General features: G+C 39.5%; 1 protein-coding gene across 1 annotated transcript in view; it reads left to right on the top strand.

The window, feature by feature from the left end:
- The window catches only part of MAP3K19 (mitogen-activated protein kinase kinase kinase 19), an 86,591-nt gene that overhangs the window by 1,692 nt on the left and 70,838 nt on the right, over positions 1-14,061 (top strand). Inside the window, exon 2 of the mRNA XM_037069700.1 lies at positions 4,079-4,273. Coding sequence (XP_036925595.1) covers positions 4,100-4,273 — 174 coding nt within the window. The 5' untranslated portion in view covers positions 4,079-4,099. The remainder of the gene's footprint in view (positions 1-4,078; positions 4,274-14,061) is intronic.

The raw sequence follows: 14,061 nt of genomic DNA, 5'->3' as shown, positions 1-14,061 counted from the left end.
ATTTGTTTATCCAGTGTTCACCTTTATTGAAGAACAAGTTTTAATTATCCGTCATTTCTGAAAGTGTTTCTATTACTTACAAAGATAGAGCAAATACCGTTGCACTTTCAAAAATAAGTATATAAATCCAAGTTGCAAAGCAATTTGCTGGGACAGATATGTATATTAGCTTTTAACTTTTCTATGGCCTGATTTCTAGTGTGTCTTCTCTCCTTCAGCTCGTAGCAAAGTTTCAAGTACACTGCACACTGAATGCCAATGATTAAGATAATGATGATGAAGCGACAGCAACCAAACCAATGTCTGCTTCCCTTAGAAAGAGCTTAAAGAAACCAGTCAGGCACTACTGGTTAGAGTGTGAATTAAAACATCCATTCTGGAGAAATATCCAGCAGTATTTGGTGAAATTAAGTACACAGCCCATTCACCTCAGAGAAACGTGTACAATGTGAAATAAGGCCTGAACAAAGACATTTATCACAGTCTTGTTGGTGAAGTGGGAAGCTGGGGGCAACTTAGATGACCATCACCAAGGGAAGGGATAATAATATAGTGTGGTCGATGCTCATGATACAGCCATTAGAAGCAAACAACCAGAGGTACAGATAAGTACAAAGCTAAAGCTTACAAACAAATGTTAAGTTAAAAAATAAGTAACCAATATAATTTCTGCAAACTTAAAATACATGGAGAGACACACAATAGCACCATACACGTATATCTTATAAAGACATACACATATCAGCCCTGGATGCTGTGGCTCAGCCAATCGAGTGCCAGCCTGTGAACCAAAGTGTCACTGGTTCGATTCCCTGTCAGGGCACTTGCCTGAGTTGCAGGCCAAGTCCCCAGTTGGGGTGTGCAAGAGGCAACCACACACTGATGTTTCTCTCACAATGGATATTTCTTTCCTTCTCTTTCTCCCTCCCTTGCCCTCTCTCTGAAAATAAGTAAATAAAATATTTTCAAAAAGAGACACACACATATATGAGGATACCTACACTAGATTGGATTCTTATGAGGTAAAGGGGAGTGGAAGAGGGGATTAGAGCTAAAGGGGGGAAAATAAAATAAAATAAAATAAAAGGAAAGCCGGACACAGCCCAATACTACTAGTGAGGAGCATGTTTAACCCAAATCTCCTCTACTGAGGGTCCAAATGAGGAAGTGAACATAGGCCTATTTTACAAATGGTCCTTTAAATACTAGTTGCACTGAGGCTCTTGGGTGCTAGCACCCACATCTCTCCAGTCTGAGATCCCGTGTTGCCAATGCCAGTGCCTTGTTTCCTCATCTGTAAAATGTGGATGCTGATGCTACTGTTCTAATGGTGTTGTTTGGAATTAGATAGAATACACGTATTTAGAATAGTGTATGGCACATAGAAAAGGCGTTTAATAAATGTTGGGTATTACTACTATTGTTATTATGTAACATCACTTTGAGTAAAGGTAGGAAAAGACTTGAGGAATTCTCTATTTCTATTTATTCTCTATTAGAAATTTGGGGGGGATGTTAGTATTTATTCCAGGAAACTTAAATCAAAAAGGAATAAGTGATCATGATAAATGCAATTAGAAAATAACGTGAATTGCAAGAAAGATTGTGGATTGGATTCTGATCGCTAGTGTCTAATGAGAGAAATCACCTGATTGCTTCAGTGGAAAGGGAGGGAGAGCGGAGGCTGGAAGGTGCGCCTTGGAGACAGCAAAGATGTCAGTGGCTGCTGGAGGCTGTGGCAGGGGTTTCGAATAGGTGGAGCACAGAGGACGTTCAGGGCAGTGAAACTACTCTGTAGGCTACAATAATGGTGGATACATGTTATTATACATTTATTTGTCCAGGTCTAGAATGTACAAAACCAAAGAGTGAACCTTATTGTAAATTCTGGACTTTGGGTAATAATGCTGTGTCAATGTATATTCATGAGTTGTAACAGGTATTCAGCTCTGGTGCTGAAAGTCAATAGTGGGGAGGCTGTGTTTGGAGGGGTCAGGAAATATTTGGGAACTCTATGTTTTCCACTCAGTTTTGTTGTGAGCCTAAAACTGCTCCAAAAATAAAGTCTATTTTAAAAGAGTCCATTACTCCTTTTAAAATTAAAACAAAAAGACAGGAGTGTCTCCAGCCTTATTCCAGACCTACTAAATCAAAGGAATCTGGGAATCTTTACTTATAACAAGGGAATAGCATAATACTATGCTCAGTCAAGATTAGGAAACTGCACAAAGCTAAGGCCACATTCCTTTGAAAGCCAAAGATACAAGACGCCTTACTTACATGCTGGCTCTGTTGCTGACCTCAGCTGTTATCGTTCCATAACAGCAGATGCCCGCCTCCTCTGGCATCAGGTCTTCCCAGCTGCCCAACCCCACCCCCTTGGGCCCACCTTTCATTATCTATGGCCAATATGTCACAAATCCTCTTTAGCTTTATCTTCACATTTTTGTTTCTGTCTTTCTATTCTGTATCATAATGATCTTCCTAAAGTACCAATGTTACTAGAAGGCACTACTCAGAACTCTCTGTGGCTTTCCCAAACTCTTTAGAAGTAAAGTGTAAATTTCCCTTTGGTCCACTCTCTCCGAATTGACCCTGGTATCAGCCTTTGTTCACGCCCTTGCCCCAGTCATAACTGCCCTTTCTCCTGCTCTCCGGGTCTCCAGATATTATTGACACCTTTCTCTCCATGCAATGCTCCAGCCCATACGGCTGTGCCGTTTCTCTGGCAACTATTAAGATTCAGCAACTGTTGTTTGCTCTGACCATTACGTATTTTCTTTCTTGTGTTTTGTCTTAACTTAATATTTTATATTATGTTCTGTTGTGACAGCCCATCAAAGATCCTGAAGGGCAATAGTATCCTCTTAACTGAATGTGTGAATTTATCAAAGAGTACTGATTCTGGGGTGAACATGTTCTCCTTGAGAAAAAAAAGCTTCACGCTGTCTAACCCATGAATTCCAAAGGCGTTTGTGTGTTTAGAACATTACAGACCAATTCTAGATATTTTCTTAGCTTTTCTCCAAATGCCAATTCATTGCAAATAAATTGCCCGTTCAATGAGATAGCATGCGACTGTGGTGTCAGAAGCTGAAATTGGAACGTTGGGTCTGACAAAGGGTTTTTGTGCTGTTTCCAACAGTAAGAGGCTCCATGGGGGAGAGAATTTGGTGGCTTCAAAAAATGCAATGTGAGAGATACTTTAATGATTTGGAATATTGAGAGGGGATATTTAAAATGAGGACTTCCCCGAAAAATCTAGAATGCTGGCCACCACACTCTTCAGTGACGCACACTGTGCTAGAATTAGGGGGCGTGCAGAAATGAAGGCATGGCCTGTCCCTGCTATTGAGGAGTTCGAAGTGTTGTCGGGAAGACTGGACTTGCAAAAAGGAAATAATCACAGGGATTTTAATAACACCACAGCTGTTATTAAAACGGAAAATAAAATCCTGCAAGAATTTTCACCAATAGAATGGGCCAACACTTTGTATATAGTATTTCAGATCTTCACCAGCCATTCGAAAAGGGGAACATAATTTCTGTTTTTGATATGAGAAAATAAAGTTCAGAGACATTGAGTGACGTGCTCCAGGTTACATAGTTGGTAATCTGTGGAGGAGGGATCTGAACTGGGGTTCCGTCAGGCTCTAAAACTTGTGCTCTTTCCATGCTGGGGTGGATTCATCCTTGTCTGTACCTTCTGTACCTCAGCAGATCTTGAAAAGTGATAGTAAAATTACTACTATCCCCAATTTAAAATATGGGGTGGGGCAGAAGTAGCTTTACAGTGTGAGTAGGTGAAACAGAGTTTATTCTTGTATTATTATTTATTATTGTATTATTTTCCATACAAAAAATGGTAAACCCACTTTATCTCACCCTGAATGTGTACAAATAACCAAGATTGGTGGGATTATGGGGTTTCTTCTTTTTCATAATTGTCTTTAAAATTGTTGTAATATTTTATGTAACAGAAGGAAACAGGGGAGCTAGAGATAGACTTTGTTATATTTGAATCACCCACTGCTGTGCAGTCTTTCATTTAATTAAATTGCTTATTTTTCCTTAAAAGCAATTATATGGAACAAGCAAGATGAATAAAAATAAACTGATTCATGATTTCTTGGAAATAATTTCAAGAGGCGATGTGGAACTCATCTGTGACCATATTACTGAAGTCCATTCCATCCTTGGAAACCTTGACTTTCAGCATCCAGAGACTGGAAATACACCTCTTATTACTGCAGCAGAAGAAAACTTACCAGAGGTAACATGTGGTGTCCGGGGGCCCATGGATGCTCTTCTAGCTAAGGATTCTGAGATGAGATGTTTGAGAATAACGTTACCACCGCCTCCATGAAAGAGTGTCTGAAGGCACAAAGCAGAGGGTAGAGGTGGGGACTGAGGGGTGAGGGGCAACTGGAGGGAGAACTGGGAGGGCCTAAATAATCTAGATAGTTGCTGTCTTGATTAATTCCCCTACTCAGTCAACAGAATACTAGACTTCATGTTGGATACAAAGTTGGATCAAACATAGATGTCACCCTTGGGGAGTTTATGGTCTAGTGGGACAATATAATGGAGCACAAGATTGTTTCTCCTTCCCACTCCCCACCTTTAGCCCCATCAGACCTGGGAATTTGTTCCCTGTTCTAACAAATGTATATAACCCTGAAAATAGGGCAAGAGGAGGGAATAAATAATAGTAAGACTTCAGAGGGTAGAGACTTGTCCTCTTTGTTCTAGGTATATATCCAGCTACAGTGTCTGATACATCTAGGTATTTAATAAATATGTATTAAATGTACAACCAAATGAATAAATAACCCATTTAGGTCTTATCAATCATTTATATCATGTGTGTGGGAACTTAGATGAACCTTTTTAAGAATGCAGGTGAAAGTCATAACAATGTGTGCACTTGGTATTGCGGACAGTCGGCAAGGAGGGAGCTGTAAGTGGAATAGAAAAGGGCTTAGAATGGGAAACTAGAGTGAAAAAGACGTTTCACTCACCTGCACAGGTCAGCGCCTTTACAAGTTCTTGGCAAGTAGATCCTTAACCCCACCTGACCACCTCAATTAGCCTCTCTCCTGACTAATTCTTAGCTCGTTTCCTCTTTTGATTCTTTTATATTAGCACCTTCTAAACAAATTCTAAAGTATTATTATATATGCTTACAAAACATGTATGCGCGACTTAAAGAAAAATGAGACTAGCACCCTGTACCCACCATTCAAGCCAAAAATTAGAACACAGCCATGCCTCAAAAGCCCTCTATATGCTCCTCCTGAATTGCATTATCTTGACTTTGGGGTTAATCTTTCCTTACTTTGGCCACTTCTGAATGTATTCCTAAATAATTCATTGTTTACTTTTCCAGTTTTGAACTTTATAAAAATGGACTTGCATGTGTTTCTTTGCAAGCACTGCATGTGTTTCTTTGTAACTTGCTTCTTCTGCTCATTGTTATGTTTTTGAGACTGCCCCACTTCAACCCAGCAACTGTGGTTTTTCATTTTTACTGCTATTTAGTATTCTGGCTTTGCCACAACTGAACTGTCTATCTTAGTTTGATAGACAGGTGGGTGGTTTCCATATTTATGTTATTGCAAACAGTGATGCTATTTTCCATTAGCATTGAATATACTTAAATATCTCTCTTCTGATGATACATAAATAAACACCTTCACTGACTCCTGCATTCTCTTCCAGCCACTTTCGTTCCCCTCTCAAGCCTCTTCTCCTGCAGACCTCTGTCAATAGCTATAGAAGATCTGAGATTTTACTTTACTTTCAAGCTAACATGTTAGCCTGGCACAATTTCTTGGGTTCTTAGCATAAGAAACAAAACAAGGTCAGAAACAACAGCATTTGCCAGAGTGTTATCAGTTTTATGTCAGTTCCTAATTCCCGTGGGTGATAGGAAGGGGACCAGACAACCCCTACAGGGGACTGGGTTGCAGGAGAGGAACCTTAAATTTGTGGAGGCCAGATCTTTCATCATGAGCATTAAGCAATCCTACTCTTTGCTCCAGAAGGAGACACTGTTTCTATCCAAGGCTATTCACTATGGGAACTACACAAACACTACACAAATAAGCTTGAAAAGAGAGTGTGGAGCAAAGGCAGTCAGTGCGTTCTGCTCACTAGACTTGTACAGATGTGAGAGACCCAGGGAGACTTGTCTCCTAAAAATATCTACCCTTCATTTCTGCTTTGTCTTGGTTTCTAGTGAATTTTCCCATGAGTGCATCACTCTCTTAGTCACTCTGACTAATCTGATCAACAAGAGATGGGGACCAAATCCATCAATTTATCTCATGTGACATTCAGTTAAAGCTACTCTATAGGACTCCAAGTAGCAGAATGAGGCCATATTGTAGGCAGACCTCAGGCATGCCATCAAGGGTTGTGGACCCATCCAGCTTGAATAAACCCAATAAACCATCAAGATCTTACCCTAGAAAACCAGGTGGCTTTCTCCTTAAGTTTCTCTGTTGATCACCCCATTTGGTCTGAGGCATAAATCCAGGTACAGTGGCATGTATTAGCCATTGTAAACTTCACCTTGGCCTCCAAGGAGGAACTCTAGGGCAGTTCAGTCATGCATTAACAACCCTGGCCAGTGACTTGACTGCTGATCTGAATGAGGTTGTGTTATTGATAACTTCAAGTAAATTCAAGGACAAATTTTATCCTACTTTTTCTAATTGTATGCCTCCTGTCTTAGGGATAATTACTCACAGGGAGCTCACAAGTAACAAGCAGCTATCTCCCTGTAAGTTCCCCCAAATAACCAGTGGTGACTTCATTTTGGGGAGAGGTCTGAAACCATCTGAGGCTACATCATTTATTTGCTTCAAGAGTTGAAGGTCTCTTAGGACCATCCCTAAGGCATATGTCACTATGTTTTCAGGAGAGATGCAAGCTAATGCCAGGTTTCCGCACAGTAAGTATTTTCCCTTGGTAGGTGGGTGCCGGAGGTGGTGTTTACAATTGTTGGGCCCCCCAAGTGGGACCTACATATGTAAGGGGACACAGGGTGAAAGTGCCTCCATGCAGCCTCTCAGCTGGCTGGTAGGCTGAAGGCTCCCAACTCGGTCTGAATAACTGAGTCTGGTCCTAGATTCGGGAGGATTATCAGTACTGTCGGTCTGTGCCAATAGCCTCGTAGCATTCATTCACCCCCCAGAACAAGTGAGTAATGGCTACAGGAATGGGAGTGAGCAGTAATCTGGAGGTGGTGACAAGAGTTTTACACGGCAGGTGCAAGATCTGGGGCTGTTGGCCACTATTGTGAATAGACTTCTTGGTAAGGCTAAGGGGATTAGCAATGAAATTGTGATTGGGCTATCTGGCAGACCCAGTGGTAAGTTAAATTTAAGGTGATTATAACAGTTTTTTGAGAGCCACACCTAGACATTTTCTTCCATGAGGTCGGTTCTGAAGGACAAAGGTCATTAATGTCCCAACCTTCCCTGTACCCTATGGGGTCTAGGATGTTCTGCCTTTAGGTGCCAGGGTTTTTTCCCCCCTTCCACCAACACAAAGTCTATGTATACCATTTCATTAGCTACAACTTCACCCCTGCATCAGAAACATGTAGGGTTTTTTTATTTTGTGCCCAGTCTACCTTGTTGGCTGTGTTGCCATGTCCGATTATAATGGGTACAGGCAGCAAAGGAGGCAATCTGGGTTGTGCGGGGTCAATCAAAATTTCATTCCAGTCTAGCCATCAGAGAAGAGACCTTTGCCATGGGTTTCTGCATGAGCTGGCCTACAGTTTGTTTTATAGTTCATGGCCTTAAAGATAGGTGCCAGTCTAAAATTTTAATCTGCCAGTCTATAATTTTCCAAGTGGCAGACCACCAGCTAGGCCATTGGCAGCTGCTCAAGGGTCATTAAAAATATAAGAAGGTTCATCAAGGGAAGTAGAAGCCAAAGCTATGAGAATGGCCTTCAGTTCTCCCCATTGAGTGGATCAACAAAGTCCATTATCAATTCTGTGTCATTGACACATAGGCTGACCTGCTGCAACAGCCCAGTGCATGCCATGAGGTTTCAGCTTGGCTTAACCACTAGGTAGCTCAAACCCAGGGCTAAATAAATAAATAAATAAATAAATCTGAGAAATTACCTTCATCACTGACTGGATCTAAGGTTGTCAGCAGGAAGGGCTAAGCAGTAAGATAACCATTATCATTTCTCCTTAACAAGAATTATGTGTCTTACCATCCATATTCTTAAGGAACCAGCCAGAGTTCAAAGTTTGCTTGATTTTTACCATTTCAGTCATGAATTTCCCTGCTGCCATCCTTGGTGAAGATAATGAACCTCTGTAACTGTTGTATGAAAGGGAGTAAGTAGAACCTTCTGCCCACCCAGAACAATTGTGGCATCACCATATTTTTAGGACTATAAGATGCACTGGACAATAAGATGCACCTAGGTTTTAGAGGAGAAAAACAGAAAAAAATTTGAAGCAAAAAATGTGGTAAAATATTTAATAACCTGTGACCCCACTCCATCGCCACACCCCACCCCACCCCCAGCGAGCCGGGCAAGCTACATTTGGACTATAAGATGCACCCCCTTTTCCTCCTGAATTGGTGGGGGCAATGCATCTTACAGTCCAAAAAATACATTATTTGCTACAATGGCATGAATTTGAGGCTGACTGCCAGATTGTTGAGGAAGGTACAACCCACAGAAGAATTATCAAAAGTTAGGAAACAGCTGTTTGGAATTTACTTCCTAATACACAGCCGGTAACTACTATCCTGTTTAGTTTCTTAAACAGTCATGTGTAGTCAATAAAGTGGAGGATCTTTTATTGTCCAATATATCTTACAATTTGGTTAACATATTTGCTACCATTGCCCATGAACTTTCCTTAAATCTCATTGATTAGCCAATGAAGCCTTCACTCTTCCTCTGTCATTCCTGTTTCTCTCATCATTTTATCTTTTGCAAAAGTTATCAGTCATGAAGCCTCTGAGATTTTCCTTTTATGCAAGTTATAAGTTAACCTGCCACAGATTCAGAGTCTGGCAGAAGACACAAGACTCCTGGGTCAGAGAAAAATGACAGTTCATTATCCATAGTAGTAACAGCCAGCACTGGCTTCAGTTCTCTGAGCCCCAATTTCTACAGGGCAACATGAAGAGGTGATACCTACATACACTGTGGGTTGGATTATAAGAGAGGAAACCTGAACTTAGAAAACCTGTCTTTTATAATAGCCAGTAAGCAAGTCTTCCCAATGCTCCAGAGGGAGACACTATCTCTATTTTCCAAGTTGTTCACTATACAACCATCTTTAAAAACATAGTCTAGAATAAAGGCAGTCAGTGCTCCTGCTCACGAGACCTGCAGAAACCAAATTTCTAGAGTTTCTGGAGAATTGTCTTTCAACAGCCTTTCTGAAGAGGACTACTACTGGTCAATCCTCACTGCCTCGACTTTTTCTTGCTGACATGACCTATAATGTCTCTGGTCGCTTGCAGCTTTTAGCAGAATGGACACAAATGTTTTTCTTTTCTTTTTTAGTAAAATAACAAAATTTAATGCTGATATTCTTTCTTTTAAAAAATAAAACAAGAGGCATGTTCTTTTATTATTAAGATGGTAATAAAGGATGATGAAAACATCTTGAAAACAGATAAACAATTTTGAAAGGGACACTCAGTCTCACTTCCTACAGATTGGGATTGTTGTTATGTTTTTTACATGTTTTTATAATATTACATGCTTAAATATACACAACAAAATGTACTACTTTAACCATTTTTAATGGTGTAGCTCCATGACATTAAGTACATATGTAGTGTTGTTCAACCATCACCACTGTCCATCTCCAAAACTTTTTCTTCTTCCCAAACTGAAACCTTATTCCCATTAAACATTAAATCTCTATTTTCCCCTCCCCCTGCCCCCCCAGCAACCACCATTTTACTTTGTCCCTATGAATTTGACTATTTTAGGTACTTCATATGATAAAAGTCCATAGCATTTGTCTTTCTGTGTCTGGCTTATTTTACTTAGCATAATGTCTTTAAGATTCATCCATGTTGTACCAAATGTCAGAATTTCTTTTTTCCTTTTTGAATGTTGGAAATGCCCCTAGTGTTTGGGGTGGGTATCACATTTTGTTTATGTGTTCACCATTTGGAGGACACTTCGTTTGTTTCTACCTTTTGCTTACTATGAATAATGCTTCTATGAACATTGGTATACACATATCTGTTCAAGTCTGTTTTCAGGACTTTTGGGTATATACTCAGAATTAGAATTGGTTGAGTATGGTAATTCTCTGTTTAATATTTTAAGGAACGATTATGGTGTTACCCAAAGCAGCTGTACCATAATTCATTCCAAACAGCAATGCACAAGTATTTGTGTTTCTCCATGTCCTTGCCAACACTCCTTTCCTTCCTTTCCCTTCCCTTCCCTCCCTTCCCCTTCTCTTCCCTTCTCTTTCCCTTTAGAAGTTTCCCTTCTAAAAAGTTCATTTTTATTGAATTTTCCCCATTACCTTTTATCCCCTCTATACCCTCTTCCACTTACACCCACTGCCCTCCCCCTGTAATTGCCACACTTGTTCATGCCCATGAGTCCTTTATCTTTTTTGCTAATCCCTCCATCTCCCAAACTTCTTTCCTTTTGCCTATATTTTAATCACTTTGTTTGCTTTTTTGCCTGTTTTTGAGTTGTAGGGGTTCTTTATATATTTTGGATATCAATTTCTTATCAGATACATTATATGAAATATTTTCTGTAATACTGTGAATTTCCTTTTCACTCTCTTTTAAAATTTTTTTCATTTTATATGTATATATAGTTTTTACACTTTTGCTGCACCACGACCCCTCTACCCCAGCCATCTCCACCTCCCACCCCTTTGGCTTTGTGCATGACCCTTCCTCCACTCCCCTGCATTATCTCCTCCACCCTCCCCTATAGTTACTGTCAGTTTTTTCTTTATTTCAATGTTTCTGGTTATATTTTGCTTGCTTGCTTTGTTGATTAGTTTCCACCTATAGGTGAGATCATATGGTATTTGTGTTTCACTGTCTGGATTATTCCATTTGGCATAATGCTCTCCAGTTCCATCCATGCTGTTGCAAAGGATAGTAGTTCCTTCTTTCTTTCTGCTGCATAGTATTCCATTGTGTAAAAGTACCGTAGTTTTTTGATCCATTCATTTACTGATGGGCACCTAGGCTGCTTTCAACTCTTGTATATTGCAAATTGTGCTGCAATGAACATTGTGGTGCATAGGTTCTTTTGAATTGGTGTTTCAGGATTCTTACTGTATAATCCCAGCAATGGAATTGCCAGGTCAAAAGGCAGTTCCATTTTTAGTTTTCTGAGGAAATTGCATACTGTTTTCCACAGTGGACATACCAGTGTGCATTCCCACCAACAGTGCACTAGGATTCTCTTTTCTCCACAACCTTACCAGCAATTGTTTGTTGATTAGTTTATGATGGCCATTCTGACTAGTGTGAAGTGGCATCTCATTGTAGTTTTATTTATTTTTATTTTTTAAGATTTTATTTATTTATCTTTAGAGGGGAAGGGAAGGAGAGAAGAGAGAAATATTAGTGTATGGTTGCCTCTCGTGAGTCCTCTGCTGGGAACTGGCCTGCAACCCAGGCATGTGCCCTGACTAGGAACCGAACCATGGTCGTGTGATTCGCAGGCCCGTGCTCAATCCACTGAGCTACACCAGCCAGGGCTCATTGTGGCTTTAATCTCCATCTCTCTGATGGCTAGTGATGCTAAGCATCCTTTCATATGTCTTGGTCCCTGTGTATGTCCTTCTTAGAGAAGTGTCTGTTCATGTCCTTTGCCCATTTTTTAATTGGATTGTTTGTCTTCCTGGAGTGGAATCATTTGAGTTTTTTATATATTTTAGACACCAAATTCTTATGAGAAGTATCATTGGTAAATATATATTCCCGTATGGTTGGTTCCCTTTTCATTTTGCTGATGTTTTCTTTAGCTGTGCAGAAGCTTTTTATTTTGGTGAGGTTCCATTTATTCTTTCCTTTATGTCCCTTGCTCTAGTGAACATATTGGTGAAAATATTGCTGCATGGAATATCTGAGATTTTCCTGCCTATATTACCCTCTAGGATTTTTATGGTGTCTCAACTTATATATAAGTCTTTTATATATCTTGAGTTTATTTTTATGTATGGTGTAAGTTGGTAGTTGAGTTTCATTTTTTTGCATATAGGCTGATATAATTGCAAAAAAATAATTCACATTTATTTTTTGAGAAAGGAAGGGAGGGAGAGAGAGAGGAGAGAAACATTAATGTTCACACCGCCCACCCCCCAACTTGGGGCCTGGCCAGCAAACCAGGAATGCTGTCTGACCAGGAATCTAACCAGTGACCCCTAGGTTTGCAGGCTGGCACTCAATCTACTGAGCCACACCAGCCAGGGCTGAGCTCTCTCTTCTTTTCCATTGATCTATGTGTCTGTTCTTATGCCAGTTCCAGACTATTTTGATTACTGTGGCGTTAGAATATAGTTTGATATCAGGTATTGTGATCTCTCTTACTTTGTTCTTCTTTCTCAATATTGCTGCAGTTGGGGTCATTTATGGCTCTATATAAATTTTTGAAGTGTTTGTTCTAGATCTGTGAAATATGTCATTGGTATTTTAATAAGGATTGCATTAAATCTATAAATTGCTTTGGGTAGTATGGACATTTTGATGATGTTAATTCTTCCAATCAATGGGTATGGTATATGCTTCCACTTGTTTGTGTCCTCCTTAATTTTTTTCTTCAGTGGTGTGTAGTTTTCTGAGTACAGGTCTTTAACCTCCTTGGTTAAGTTTATTGCTAGGTACTTTATTTTTCTTGTTGCTATAGCCAGTGGAATTTTTTCTTAATTTCTGTTTCTCATATTTCATTGTTAGTGTACAAAAATGCCTTCGATTTCTGAATACTGACTTTGTAAACTGCTGTTTTGCCAAATTCACTTACTAGGTCAAGTAGTTTTTCAGTGGAGTCTGTAAGATTTTCTGTGTATACTTGCATGTCATCTGCAAACAATGACAGTTTTACTTCCTCCTTTCCAATTTCTATGCCTTTTATTTCCTTTTCTTGTCTGATTGCTGTGGCTAGGACTTCCAACACCATTGAATAGAAGTGGTGAAAGTGGATATCCTTGCCTTGTTCCTGATCTTAGTGGGAAAGCTTTTAGTTTTGCCCATTGACTGTGATGTTGGCTGTGATGTTGACTGTGATTTTGGTTTCTCATATATGGCACTTATTATGTTGAAGTATGCTCCTTCTACTCCCACTCTGCTGAGTGTTTTTATCATAAATGTGTACTGTACCTTATCAAATGCTTTTTCTACATCTACTGATATGTTCATATGATTTTTGTCTTTGCTTTTGTTTATGTGATGTATTACATTTACTGATTTGTGAATATTGTTCCACCCTTGCATCCCTGGGATGAATCTCACTTGGTCCTGGTGTATGATCTTTTTAATGTATTATTGGATGCAGTTTGCCAATATTTTGTTGAGGATTTTAGCGTCTCTGTTCATCAGCAATATTGGCCTATAATTTCGTTTCTTTGTTGTGTCTTCATTTGGTTTTAGGATTAGGATGATACTGGCTTCATAAAAAAAGTTTGGGAATCTTCCCTCTTCTTGGATTTTTTTGAATAGTTTGTGAAGGATAGGGGTTAGCTCTTCCTTATGTGTTTTATGAAATTCTCCTGTGTAGCTGTCTGGTCCACAGCTTTTGTGCTCTGGGGTTTTTTTTTTTTTATTACTGCTTCAATTTCACCAGCTATTATCTGTCTGTTCAGGCTTTCTACTTCCTCATTCAGTTTTGAAGATTATGTTTTGAGAAATTTGTCCATTTAACCCAGGTTTTCAAATTTCTTGGCAGAGAGTTGTTCATAGTAATTTCTTACAATCCTTTGTATTTTTGTGGTATCAGTTGTAATCTCTCCTCTTTTATTTCTGATTTTGTTTTTTTGGCTCTTCTCTTTTTCTTGACGAGTCTGCTTAAAGGCTT

This window comes from Sturnira hondurensis, unplaced genomic scaffold (genome assembly GCF_014824575.4).
Source record: "Sturnira hondurensis isolate 20B ecotype Veracruz unplaced genomic scaffold, ASM1482457v3 Scaffold0000256, whole genome shotgun sequence".
In the NCBI taxonomy this organism is placed as follows: domain Eukaryota; kingdom Metazoa; phylum Chordata; class Mammalia; order Chiroptera; family Phyllostomidae; genus Sturnira; species Sturnira hondurensis.
This window is presented reverse-complemented; position numbering and strand designations above follow the sequence as displayed.